Source organism: Esox lucius, chromosome 20 (assembly GCF_011004845.1).
Source record: "Esox lucius isolate fEsoLuc1 chromosome 20, fEsoLuc1.pri, whole genome shotgun sequence".
Lineage (NCBI taxonomy): Eukaryota > Metazoa > Chordata > Actinopteri > Esociformes > Esocidae > Esox > Esox lucius.
Window position 1 is genome coordinate 24,327,531 of NC_047588.1, and position 12,541 is coordinate 24,340,071.

At 39.4% G+C, this 12,541-nt stretch overlaps 1 protein-coding gene across 2 annotated transcripts in view; it reads left to right on the forward strand.

Moving 5' to 3' along the window:
- The first annotated feature begins 2,853 nt into the window (after positions 1 to 2,853).
- aplp1 (amyloid beta (A4) precursor-like protein 1) overlaps positions 2,854 to 12,541 on the forward strand; it is a 67,981-nt gene continuing 58,293 nt past the window's right edge. Inside the window, exons 1-2 of one of the 2 annotated variants that reach the window (XM_029115695.2) lie at positions 2,854 to 2,979; positions 3,146 to 3,400. In XM_029115695.2, coding sequence (XP_028971528.2) covers positions 3,335 to 3,400 — 66 coding nt within the window. In that variant the 5' untranslated portion in view covers positions 2,854 to 2,979; positions 3,146 to 3,334. The remainder of the gene's footprint in view (positions 2,980 to 3,145; positions 3,401 to 12,541) is intronic. The other variant, XM_029115694.2, reaches the window with a different exon arrangement.

A 12,541-nucleotide genomic window follows, 5' to 3' on the forward strand; every position in this document is an offset into this window, starting at 1 on the left:
CGAGTTCAAGGTGTTGATTTGGCCTCCAAATTTCTCAGATCTCAATCCAATCGAGCTTCTGTGGGATGTGCTGGACAAACAAGTCTGATCTATGGAGGCCCCACCTCGCAACTTGACAGGACTTAAAGGATCTTCTGCTAACGTCTTGGTGCCAGTGGAGTCCATGTTGTAATGGGTCAGGGCCGTTTTGGCGCCAAAAGGGGGACCTACACAATATTAGACAGGTGGTCATAATGTTATGGCTGATCAGTGTAATGCACAATTATGATAATCATTAAGATAATGCTCCTGTCAGCTTCATGCGGGTAGCAGGCTTTTTACTTTTTGCGTGGCTGCGAAGTGCTCCCTCTCCCAGATTTGATAGATCAATAGTAGTTTTACAAACTTTATATTTTACTTTGCTGTCATCTACATTTAACACCCAGTCTTCGAGGGCGATCAATATGTAGCCAAAGATCTTGAAATGTACATTTTCCTGGCATGTTTGCCTTCGTTAGCAGGTACAGGAGACCACATATCTTGACTGAAGTGATTGCCAGTTGACGAGCGGGAAGGGGACAAATGGACACTGAACAATTAAGTAGCTCAACCATAACAATAATCAATACAGGAAACCTGTGAAATAACCTGTATAAAGAATAATACTGCTTGGAAAGTAAATTTAGATAAATAGCAAATAAAATTTAAACATGCTACAACATTCCCTGATATTCCATGACTTGGACTAAAAAATTATAAAATCCCCTGACTTTCCACGCCTGGAATATACTTTTTAAAATCCCATGATATTCCAAAAAGTGTTGCGTTTATAATTCTGCTCAGTGTTATTTCATGTATGTTTTCATGGAAAAGTTCCAAACTTTTGAACAGTTGTGTAGTAGTAGGTCCTATCCATAGATTTTTAGGATTAGCCTCCTGATAAAACCATACTTTCTGAATAGCATTCTTTTCTGCTTTGAGGGCAGCCATAACTAAATGATAACTGAAGCTTATCTAATTAGGAAGTCTGGACATTTTGAGAGCCCATACTTTCAACAGCTCACAAATTATGGACAGAACATGGGGATATATGAAAGAGCCATCTGCTATTTGTGGGAAATGCCAGACAGGCTGCTCCATTTTTAGCCTAGTTGGCCTATCTAATCTGGGTTTATTTTGCGCAAAATTGTCATTCACTAGATAAAAGTAGGGCCCTTTGGGAAAATCTTAAAATGCTTGTGTGTGAATTCCATTGCTGATTTTTTGTCCCACTCCACCTTTTGGATATACAGCTCCATAAAAAATTAAGAGACCACTGCACCTTATTCTTTCCTTTCCAAAAAAGTTGAAAAGGAAAGTTTTGAGTGAGGAACAGAAGGGTTCAATTTGCAGAGGTCTCTTAATTTCAGAGGTGGGACCAAGTCATTGTTTTCATGTCACACGTCACATTTCGCTGCAACAACAAGACTTCAGATTTTCATGTTGTCTTCAAAATAAAGGTCTGCAGAGTGTCTATAGTTTTAGTTTGTATTGTGTAGGCTACATTTTCAAAGTTAAATACTATGTGGGGGAAATTATGAGGAAGAATTTATATTTCAATAATACTTTAGATTTAGTTAAATAATATTATAAGGTGGAGCACACTGAGAAATTAGAGCTAGTTCCACAATATTAGAGGATATTGTGGAACTACAGCAGTCATGTGAAGACCTAGAGAGTACTGTACAAACGGAGTAGTCTAATGCCTGTTCTCTCTATTGCGTGTGGTGAAGCCAAAGACATATTTCCACACGGCATGTGCAATAACGCTCTTTTTCTAATTCTAAAACTAATTCTAATGGTTATTTCCTTATCTGTCAATAAAACAGCACCATGTCGTGCGTATTTCCACGTATTTTGGAACGTTCAGGCGTATCCCTACCACCTTCCACACAGCTGCACTTAAAATGTGAATAAACGTTAATCAACGTCGTAAACTAAACATTCAGATATATTACACAGCCTTACTAACCGATGCAGTTTATAGCTCCACTTTGTATACTTTGATACATATCAACAGGGATTAAAACGTGAATGCGCGCAATGCTTACTTCTCCATAAAATGCCTGTACTTCAGATTTAAATCCATTGGGTGTCTCCCTCCACCAAGTCTAAAATGTTGACCGCATATGTTGGCGGTTTGAGGAAAGTCCACGAGGTAAGGGCTACAGTTGAATAGCGGGTATGTAGGATAGCCCTTTTCCAACAGAACAGTAATTTCACTGCTCGGTTATGTTGCCAAGAAGGCAACATGGTGGATCGTCCAAGAATACACACATTTTGCGTAAAATATGCCTTCATTTTTGGTTTTCATTTGGGCAGCCAGCGAATGAGTTCACATCCAAAGCAATCAAACGTGAAAACACTGAACCTTACACATTAGCGTACTCCGCATGTTAATTGGACTCTTACAATTATGAACCGTATTCGTCAATCGGTTAGAACTGGTCACCCGGCCCAGGCTTGTATGACCAACTCAGTACACTTCCAAAATGTAATTAACTTTCATCCGTTAGAAAATACCACTACAACAGCCGCCCGTGCCACATAAAACAACTCCCTCCATTGTAGAGGCTCGTAAATGGGCGTTGTTGAGACCCAGCTTAATTTTTTTCTAGTAGGGGGTCGTTTAAGAATGAACGGCTCTAAACGGCTCTTTTTGGTGAACGTTGGGAACCGAATTGCGTTGGTGAAAGGAGCTAATTAATTTCCTTATTTTTTAAGGTTAATAAACGATAGTTTGCATATAAGGGGAAAACGTATCACTAAAGATTGTTTAGTACCACAGAGCAAAAATATATGGGTATATCGTGCGTTTTTCACGTGCATTTTTCCAGTAGGGTAGGCAGTTAAAAGAACAACAAGCGATCTAATAATTGGGTCAGCTAATATGTAACCTATTTGAGCGTGCATTTCATGCAATAACATAATCGTAGCCTACGTTTCACCTTAACATTGGAGGTTTGTACTTTTTCATTGTTTTGTAGTTATTTCAATGATTTTAAACGAAGAGCTGTTAGGGATCTAAATGAGCTGGCTCTTTCAGGTGAAAGGAGCCAGAAGAGCCGGCTCTTCAAAAAGACTCTGAATGCCCATCAGTTGTTTTTCCTGTTTTTTTTCCCTTCAGCGAATCAGTACCAGCTGCGATTGGAGAGAACAGGCGGAGGAAGTGCGCAACGGACACAGACGCAGGAGATATCGGAGACAGACACCGACCAGAACAGAGCTCATCAGCTTATGGTGTTACTGTATTGTGTATTTGGGAATCAAGTATTTAAATAAAACCTTTAATTGAAAAAAAGAAGAAGCTTTGAAAATGGGACATACTCTGTTACCCATATTGATGGCCATATTGTCCCACGGCAATTGGGGGAATGTCGAGGTAAGCACCAAGAGGAATATATTTTAATTTACATAAAACACGTTGTTCACTGTATGGTATTTTTGTTCTATGAACATGAATTTAGGTGACAGTGCTGGTTTACCTGTTTATGTCCTTATCATGCATGACATTAATATCTATAATCGGTAGGCCTATTTATAATTTTATTTGCTGATGCGAATCTTAATCTTGGACAGATTCAAGCTCACTGTGAATTGATAAATGAACTTGTCAACAAGAAGGAACGCGCAGTAGCCTAACAATACTGACGCTCTTGTAAGATTGACAGAGGTTTATTCTCAATATGCATGAAAAATCAGCAGAACGTGATGCCAACCAATATTCAAGAAACGCATGATTGCATATTAACCTTTCCCTTTCTTCGTTTCTCCCTGATTTGGGAACGAGGGAGACCATCAGCCTCTGGGTCCTAGCCTTGATAAATTGAGATTGAAATGTAGTGAACGACTTCATAGCCTAGGGTGGGAGAATGACCCCCCCATCCCCCTCAAGTGTTAGTGTTCCCAATGAGTGTCGAAGGGAAAAAACATAAACAACCCAACCCAGACATTTTTTTAATCATCATGACAGTAGACCATTTACATTTATTGGTCTGCATAGTCTAGACCAGCAGCCCACATCCAAGTAGTGCAAGTTCATTCTATACCCATATTATATATCATGCCAGGACGAGAGAATGTAGAGAGCACAGAGGAATCCTGGTGCCTGTCTGCTTTATTCATAATGCTTGTGCTATGAATGCATACAGCATCACACCTGCTATTTAAAATGCATTGCCTTCTCCCGGGCTTGAATCTGGGATATGCATTGCATGCATAAGATGAATCAGCAATGAAAGCATGCGCTTGAATCTTCATCTTTCAACCTGGCTGATATGTGCCTGTCATAAAAAACTCTCATTGGGAGGCTGTCATATTTTGTTTTGTTTCAAGTGAATCGGCTGTTGTAATTATCTACTCAGTACAAATGCTATCACTGGTGGTGGTATCATGAAATACATGTTACTGCATCATTGCATTAGTTGGGTGTTTGTGAACAAGTCAGTTTCAGATTTTCTTTGAGACAAAGTGTAATACATTCAGCCATTATTGGGGGAATATGCTTGTTGTGCATCACAAGAAATATTTCAGAATACCTCTGATCCACTGTCATAGGTAAATCTAAGAATGTAAACTAGTATTTTATATTTACTTTAGTATTCATAGATGATTTAAACATGTTTTACACAATTGTTTATTTGCTTCATCGCAGCAAAATATATTTCTTTAGTATAACTACTCTACTCTAACACCACTGATGGGCGAGCAACATCCCTGCAATACTGAATTGTAAAAATTTGAATGTATTTTTTCAAGTCTGTTAAGGAAGACCTGTTTCTTACTCTTGCTCTATGTGTAGTGGTTAATATTGTCTGAGACATTTACTATTCTGGGGCCAGATCAATGTACTATGTAGACCAGGCAGCTATCAGTTGCTCAGGCCTCCCCAGGTCTGTCAATGACAATGGACTGGATCACGGTTTAACAATCTCTATTCAGCATATGTTAGCACTGCACTCTCCAAACTGACTAATTTCTTAACTCAATAGGTTAGACCAATTATTTAAGTTTCTATAATCCGTCTTTTGAACTTGTGGTAACTTGCTGTTTTCATTTGAATGACATTCATCTGGTAGCTAAGTGCTAATACTGAGAAATATCTTTGAACCTTATTCGCAAGATCAAATCACTTCCAAGGCTGGGAATCCATAGCACATCTGAAGAATGTTCACACATCTGGAGGTTTAGACCCCAGGCTAATATGTCACATCATGAGCCTTATAAGCCACTGCCATGTGCACCCATCACCCAGCTGTGGTCATGAGGCAGAGGTGACCTCCAAGACACCAGGCTAGGCTCCATTGGGGAGCACTGGGGTGGAGTGGAGGCACAATAAGGTTGGGTGCTGGATGGAAAGCAGAGGAGAGTGGGATGAGAGAAATGACTCATGGGGTCTCAGCTAGAGTGGGATGAGAGCAATGACTCTCAGGAGTTTCAAGGCATTTGGAGCACATTTTCTTCCTGGAAATAGAATATTGTATGTTGAAGAGAATCAATATTGTAGCTATCTATCATCTGTCTACCTTATGTACAATATGGAAGATGTTATTAAGAATCCCCAGTCAAAAGAAAATACGTCACAATCACAGTGGGGTGTAAGGAATCATTCTCAAGATGGTAAGAGGATTATCTTGTGTATTTATTAACCATCAGGCACTAGTTACAGAGCATTTATTAGCCATAAACCTGTTCCTTTCATTGTAGAATTATTCTACAGCTGTAAGAGCATTACAGAGATTACTGCTGTATGCTTAGAAATTGTGCTTAGCTTCACACAAGGAGACCTGCAGATGAAGGTTTACAGTCCAGATTACACTTTGAAGAGGGCTGGCTTAACACTGTGGTATTCGTTTTATTAAAGATGTTTTTTGCATATTGTCGCTATATCCAAGATGAAAGTTGAATTTGGACAACTTTGTGTTATGGGTTGTTTTTCACTTTCTGCATTGTTGTTAGACAGTACTAGTCTGTAGTTTAACAATGTATACTAAGAAGATTGGGGCACATTATTGCCTTTTTAATGAAATGGCTATATTTAGATTGCAAAAAGAATTGATTATTTACAGAGAATGTGAGCATTACAAAGTAAAAAGGCAATGTCGATATTTTTAAAGCCCAAAAAACACAACTGCTATCTGATGTGCTTTTTTATTCTTCCTTGTCCTCCAATTGTATTGCTATTCACATAAGTTAAATCCTTTTTGTCCAGACCTCGCCCCACAGAATCCAAAATGGGGGCACCTTTCTGGCCAGGCCAGTGGGGGGTGACACCATCTTGAGTGTGCAAGGAGGAGATAGAGAGGACTAAGACTCTCACCCCTTCCCCACATTGTTTGCTAGAGGTGCCTTGTAAGTGCTCCTGGACAAGGTGTCCCAGACCATTGACTTGTAGGTGGAGAAGTTTTTCCCCCCCAACACCCATCAAGCATGAACTGGGGCATGACAAACAACACCCGAAGGAGCATTTCTCTGGATAAAGAAACCGAGTGGGGTTCATGTGAGGGAAACATCTGCAGAGCACCCTTTCCCTATCTAAGCGAATGTGAAGGTATTCTAATGCATGACCAAACAGGGCATTTACATGAATAGGCCGGTCTAACAGGACCCACCTACCATACTCAGGGAGGCGTGACAGGGATAACCACAGATGCCGCTGTGCAAGCACTGTCACAATGCTGTTTCCAAAAGCAGCTTCAGCCACTTGGGAAAGATGGGGAATAATGTCAGCAGAAGCATGAACTACCACGAGACCTTCGGAGTAGGTGTTGCCTGCCTCCAGTGCTCATCTGAGCTCTACTAACAACTCGGTCTGATAAATCTTTATGATATCAACACATTTTTGTCAAGGTTTTTGGCTTGGTGGGTAATCCGTCAGAGCTTCGAGGGGTTCTGTAAAATAAATTCCTTACTCTGCTCTCCCCTGAGACCTGTAAGTGCTGTGGTCAGCAGCAAAGCTAACTATCTAACCTGTCAAAGTGGCTATATTCAATATCCTAAATTGGGGAATTCCAGTGATGTCAAAGTGAAGTCCAAAGTGGATCAACTCCAATAATGTATAATCTACTTATGGCACCGTTTAGGGCAAATTGCTAACATTAGCATGTTCTAGTTAGCCAAATATTGCTCTGTTTAGTGAAATTTTGACAGTGGTGCATTTAAGGTATTTGCCATAGCTGGGCACAGTAAATGAAAAAAATAACATCATTAACCATTGATCAGTTAGTGATAAACAACATACATTTTTATTAAAAAATATAGTTTTTGCTCTGAACTGCATGTGCCAGAAGCTTATGTTTTTTTAAATTGGTTTTCTGACTTACTGACCCAGTCAAAATACATTACATTCGTCCTAGTACCCACCGAAGAAACCCTGCTAAAGGATATTTTGATACTGCCTGTAAAATAATATAACAAAGTAAACTAATCTAGGAATGATTAATTTCAGCAAATAAACATGTATACTGAAGTATGGTCTTCTGCATGTGTCTCTGGAGTTGGTTGTAGTGACGGTGTGTCTATAATAGAGTTGGTGGTGTTGGTTGTAGTGACGGTGTGTCTATAATAGAGTTGGTGGTGTTGGTTGTAGTGACAGGGTATCTATAATAGAGTTGGTGGTGTTTGTTGTAGTGACAGGGTATCTATAATAGAGTTGGTGGTGTTGGTTGTAGTGACAGGGTATCTATAATAGAGTTGGTGGTGTTGGTTGTAGTGACATCGTATCTGTAATAGAGTTGGTGGTGTTGGTTGTAGTGACATCGTATCTGTAATAGAGTTGGTGGTGTTGGTTGTAGTGACATCGTATCTGTAATAGAGTTGGTGGTGTTGGTTGTAGTGACATCGTATCTGTAATAGAGTTGGTGGTGTTGGTTGTAGTGACAGGGTATCTATAATAGAGTTGGTGGTGTTGGTTGTAGTGACAGGGTATCTATAATAGAGTTGGTGGTGTTGGTTGTAGTGACAGGGTATCTATAATAGAGTTGGTGGTGTTGGTTGTAGTGACAGGGTATCTGTAATAGAGTTGATGGTGTTGGTTGTAGTGACAGGGTATCTATAATAGAGTTGGGGTGTTGGTTGTAGTGACAGGGTATCTATAATAGAGTTGGCGGTGATGGTTGTAGTGACAGGGTATCTATAATAGAGTTGGCGGTGTTGGTTGTAGTGACAGGGTATCTATAATAGAGTTGGCGGTGATGGTTGTAGTGACAGGGTATCTATAATAGAGTTGGCGGTGATGGTTGTAGTGACAGGGTATCTATAATAGAGTTGGCGGTGATGGTTGTAGTGACAGGGTATCTATAATAGAGTTGGCGGTGTTGGTTGTAGTGACAGGGTATCTATAATAGAGTTGGCGGTGTTGGTTGTAGTGACAGGGTATCTATAATAGAGTTGGCGGTGATGGTTGTAATGACAGGGTATCTATAATAGAGTTGGCGGTGTTGGTTGTAGTGACAGGGTATCTATAATAGAGTTGGTGGTGTTGGTTTTAGTTACAGGCATAGCTGGGCACAGTTACTCAAAAAGTTAAATTCGTTAATCAGTTAAATCAGTGATAATGTAATGGAAGTTAACGTTAATGGACGTTAACGTTAATTTATATTATTAAAAACGTTTTTTGCTAAAGAGACATTCTTTGTTGGCCAATCACAGATGATGTTTACAACAAACAACTAGCTGCTGGCATGTAATACAAGGGTTCCCAAGTGTTTTTTTTCACTCATGACGTTTCCCACTCCGGAATGAAGCAGAAATTTGAAAAGTATGGGTTTTAAAAGTATGATGATTTTCACAGTTAACTTAAACGTTAAATTATTAACAAAAATGTTAACTTTGTTAATTAATGATTAACAGAGTTACGGTTTGGTGCCCAGCTCTGGTATTTGCCATATGAAAATCAATAAATGCATTTATCAAAAGTTTGTGGGGAAGCAGATGGTCACTGCAACTACATTAATGCATCTTTCAAACACTCCCATAGAAACTACATCCGAATTAGTGGCAGTGACAACCTGGCATGGGTCATTTTGCCTTACAATGACACAGTGTGTATAATGACCTTGCCAGAAAAGGGCAACTATAAAAAATACTATTTTGAAAACTGATTGTTTTGTTTTGAATAGTGATGTGGCAATTGTTGACTTGCACCACGTTTTACAGCGGGTTTTTTCAGTGACATCCACAATTATTGGCACCCTTGGTAAAAAAGAGCGTTGTGTGTAAGATTAAGCGGATAACAACAAATTACATATTTTCATTGCTTTTTTGGCTCACCTTTACCATGGGTGCCAATAATAGTGGAGGGCACTGTAATCGATTGACAACCTGGCATGGCATAGTGTGTGTCATGATGTTTCCAGAAAAGGTCACCTATAAAAAAAAAAGCTCAGCTATAAAAATGACAGACAACCCTAAACACTGACAGCATCTATTTGTAGTAGCACATATTACATGTTCATACTGCTTCCACCTTGCTGAAAATGGAAAGATAAGAATACTAACCATGAATATGTTTTCTCTGACATTATTTGAAGCTTAACTGTCAGTCAATAGAGTTAATGAGGAATGACTTTGTTCTTTCTGACATTATATATATTGTATTATATCAAGAATTGCATTACATGGTCTTGAATTGAATTGTTATAGTCTGAGTGATAGATCAACAATGGAATCTTCATGGAGTTCTATTTAATTATGTGAACATATCATGTGTAGAGCTTATGTAGAACTGAGAATGCCATAACAAGGGCAACAAAGATCTGATGGCATCAATTTTCTATCGTATAAAAGAACCTTCCTACAACCATTCCCAAAAATGGAGCAAGTGGGAAAAGTGATTTTAATAGATGATACTTGCAGAGGGATGGAAAAATCATATCTGCTTGGAGTAAAGTACAGCAAACCACAAGCTCTAGGGGAAATGCACAGCACTGTGTTTTGCAAGATACATTACTGTAGATATGTCCACTGGAACGGAAAAAGATGGCAGGGATGTTTAGAAGAGGAATTAATTAACAAAGGTAAAGGAAGTGCTAAATTGCGGTACATGTTCCCCCTTAGCCTTTAGTCCTTGTGTTGGAACACACAGAAGCTCACCACACACCCATCCCCTGAATGCTTTTTTCCTGGGTCCCTGCTATTGCAGCACTGTTGGTTTGTTTAAAAAAATGATATAGGACACCAGGGGTTTCTCTCTTCGTGTCTGTATTTCTTTCTAATTTAATTAATTTCAGAGCCAGGAGATAATCAGGTTTTGCTAATGGCTTCCCATGTTGCTTTGCTCCGCCGTTTGCATGTGCCAGAGGGCATGAAATGTACTGTTTTATTGGATCCTGTAGTTTTTACTCTCTATTGAATGCCATATTTTTTATTCTGTATTGTGCCCTTTCTAAGCTTTTGAAGTGATAAACACATTACACAGACTTGGACCAAAATCAATGGATACAGTTTTACTTATGCACAATATAAAATAACTCCTGTTAAACAGCCTAAGCAAGCTTGAGGTGACATCCAAAAGACTGATGCTGACTATGCAGTTATATTAAGCTGTATGTCCAAATCCAACAGCTAGTGGATAAGTAAATAAAGGATAAGTAAATAACAAAGGATAAGTAAATAAAGACCTGAAAAGTATGTGGATTCAAGTTAGAGGAGAGCATAGAGAGAGCAATGGTTACACACTAATCAATAGCCATGCTGATCATGTCTGGCTCCACCCCCCGGCCTCCATGTCCGAATGTCTGTCAAGCTGGAGATACTACTCCAATCCAAGGTCCGCATCCCAAACTCCAGACCTGGGTAAGCCTAATTTGCTATATTACTGCTGTTAAGGGATGAAGAAAAAAGGGAGCTCTGTCCCTGGCTGGTTCCTGCCAATGCCAGCGGGAGGTTTCAGAAGAGCTTCCTGTGAGACATCTGCAGTGTAGTGATAACATTTGTCCTCCATTTGGGAAGGGAGAGAGAAAGAAGGGGACTTTGTGTCCTCTATTACAGATGGAGAGGGGGAGGATACGGAGGTGTCAGGGAGGGAGGAGATGGAGAGCATGGCAGGTATAGACTGAGTTATAGGCTTGCTGGATGGGAGGGGGGGTGGCACATTAGTGGAGCTGAGGGAGAAACTATAAACCCATAGGCCATGTGACCCTGGTGTCTGGAAAGGCAGAGATTAATCTCTGTCATGTATATGTATTTGCAAGTGGCCTAAAGAGAGTGGAGGAAGGACAATGCTTGCAGGTCATAGTGCTGAGCCTGGTCATTACCCATTCACACACAGTCACACACAAGAGCTGAAAATGGGGCGCAGGGTTGGACTGGAACACATGGCACAGTAACTTGTGCTTGTGGAGGTGGAAGCTTGGGTGTGGAGAGTTGAAAGGCTGCCCTGGTGGAATGAATGTGATGATGGTCTTTTTATTAAGGCACCAGTGTGTGTTTTGAATCAACATTTCAAAATGGTTAGGTATTGGAGGTGAGCACTAGGATACATAATTAGAGTATTAGTCAGCATTTAGAGTACATCTGAGAAAATGTTTAAAGCTATATATCTGGTGAGATAAATGCTTTAAAAAAAACACTATGAAAATCATATGCTTACAAATAAACATTAGTACATTAAAAAGTTACCATACGCTTTAGTGTCCTACAGGTTATATATATCTTGTGAGATGGCTAGAAGAAATTTGAAGAAACAAACTAAAACATTACTAAATGTTATAAAATAATAGCAAAAAAAACATTATTTTAATAATCTATGGTTGTTTAATATCTTTTGTGAAACAACCAAACAATGAATTTCCAATCCCACTCATTCAAAGTGCAGCTGACAGAATCTCATGCACATTGCACAATATAAACAGCCCCCACTTGACAACATTAGAAATACTCTATTCAAGTTTCTACAGTTGTGCATACCCTGGCAGAAATTGTGAGATTTTGACATTGATTTTGTAAATCATGCAAAAAATTATTTCAGGATTTTGATAATATGAAGCCATTTATAACCACATAGTTGTCTAGCTTCTTTTTAAAACATAATAAACGAAATCATCCAAATGGCCCTGATCAAAAGTTTATATACCCTTGAATATTTGGCCTTGTTACAGACACACAAGATGACACACACTGGTGAAAATGACAATTAAACGTGAATTTCCCACCCCTGTGGCTTATATCTGTGTATAAACAGTCAGTGGGTTTGTTAACTCTCACGTGGATGCCCTGAGCAGGCTGGATACTGAGCCATGGGGAGCAGAAAAAAACTGTCAAAAGACCTACATAACAAGGTAATATATCAAAATCCTTGCAAATCCCAGTCAGTACTGTTCAATCACTTATTAAGAAGTGGAAAATTCAGGGATCTCTTGGTACCAAGCCAAGGTCAGGTAGACCAAGAAAGATTTCAAACAAAACTGCCAGAAGAATTGTTCGGGATACAAAGGAAAACCCACAGGTAAGAGAAAACAGGCTGCTCTGGGAAAAGATGGGGTGGTTGTTTCAAGGAGCACAATACGACGATACTTGAATAAAA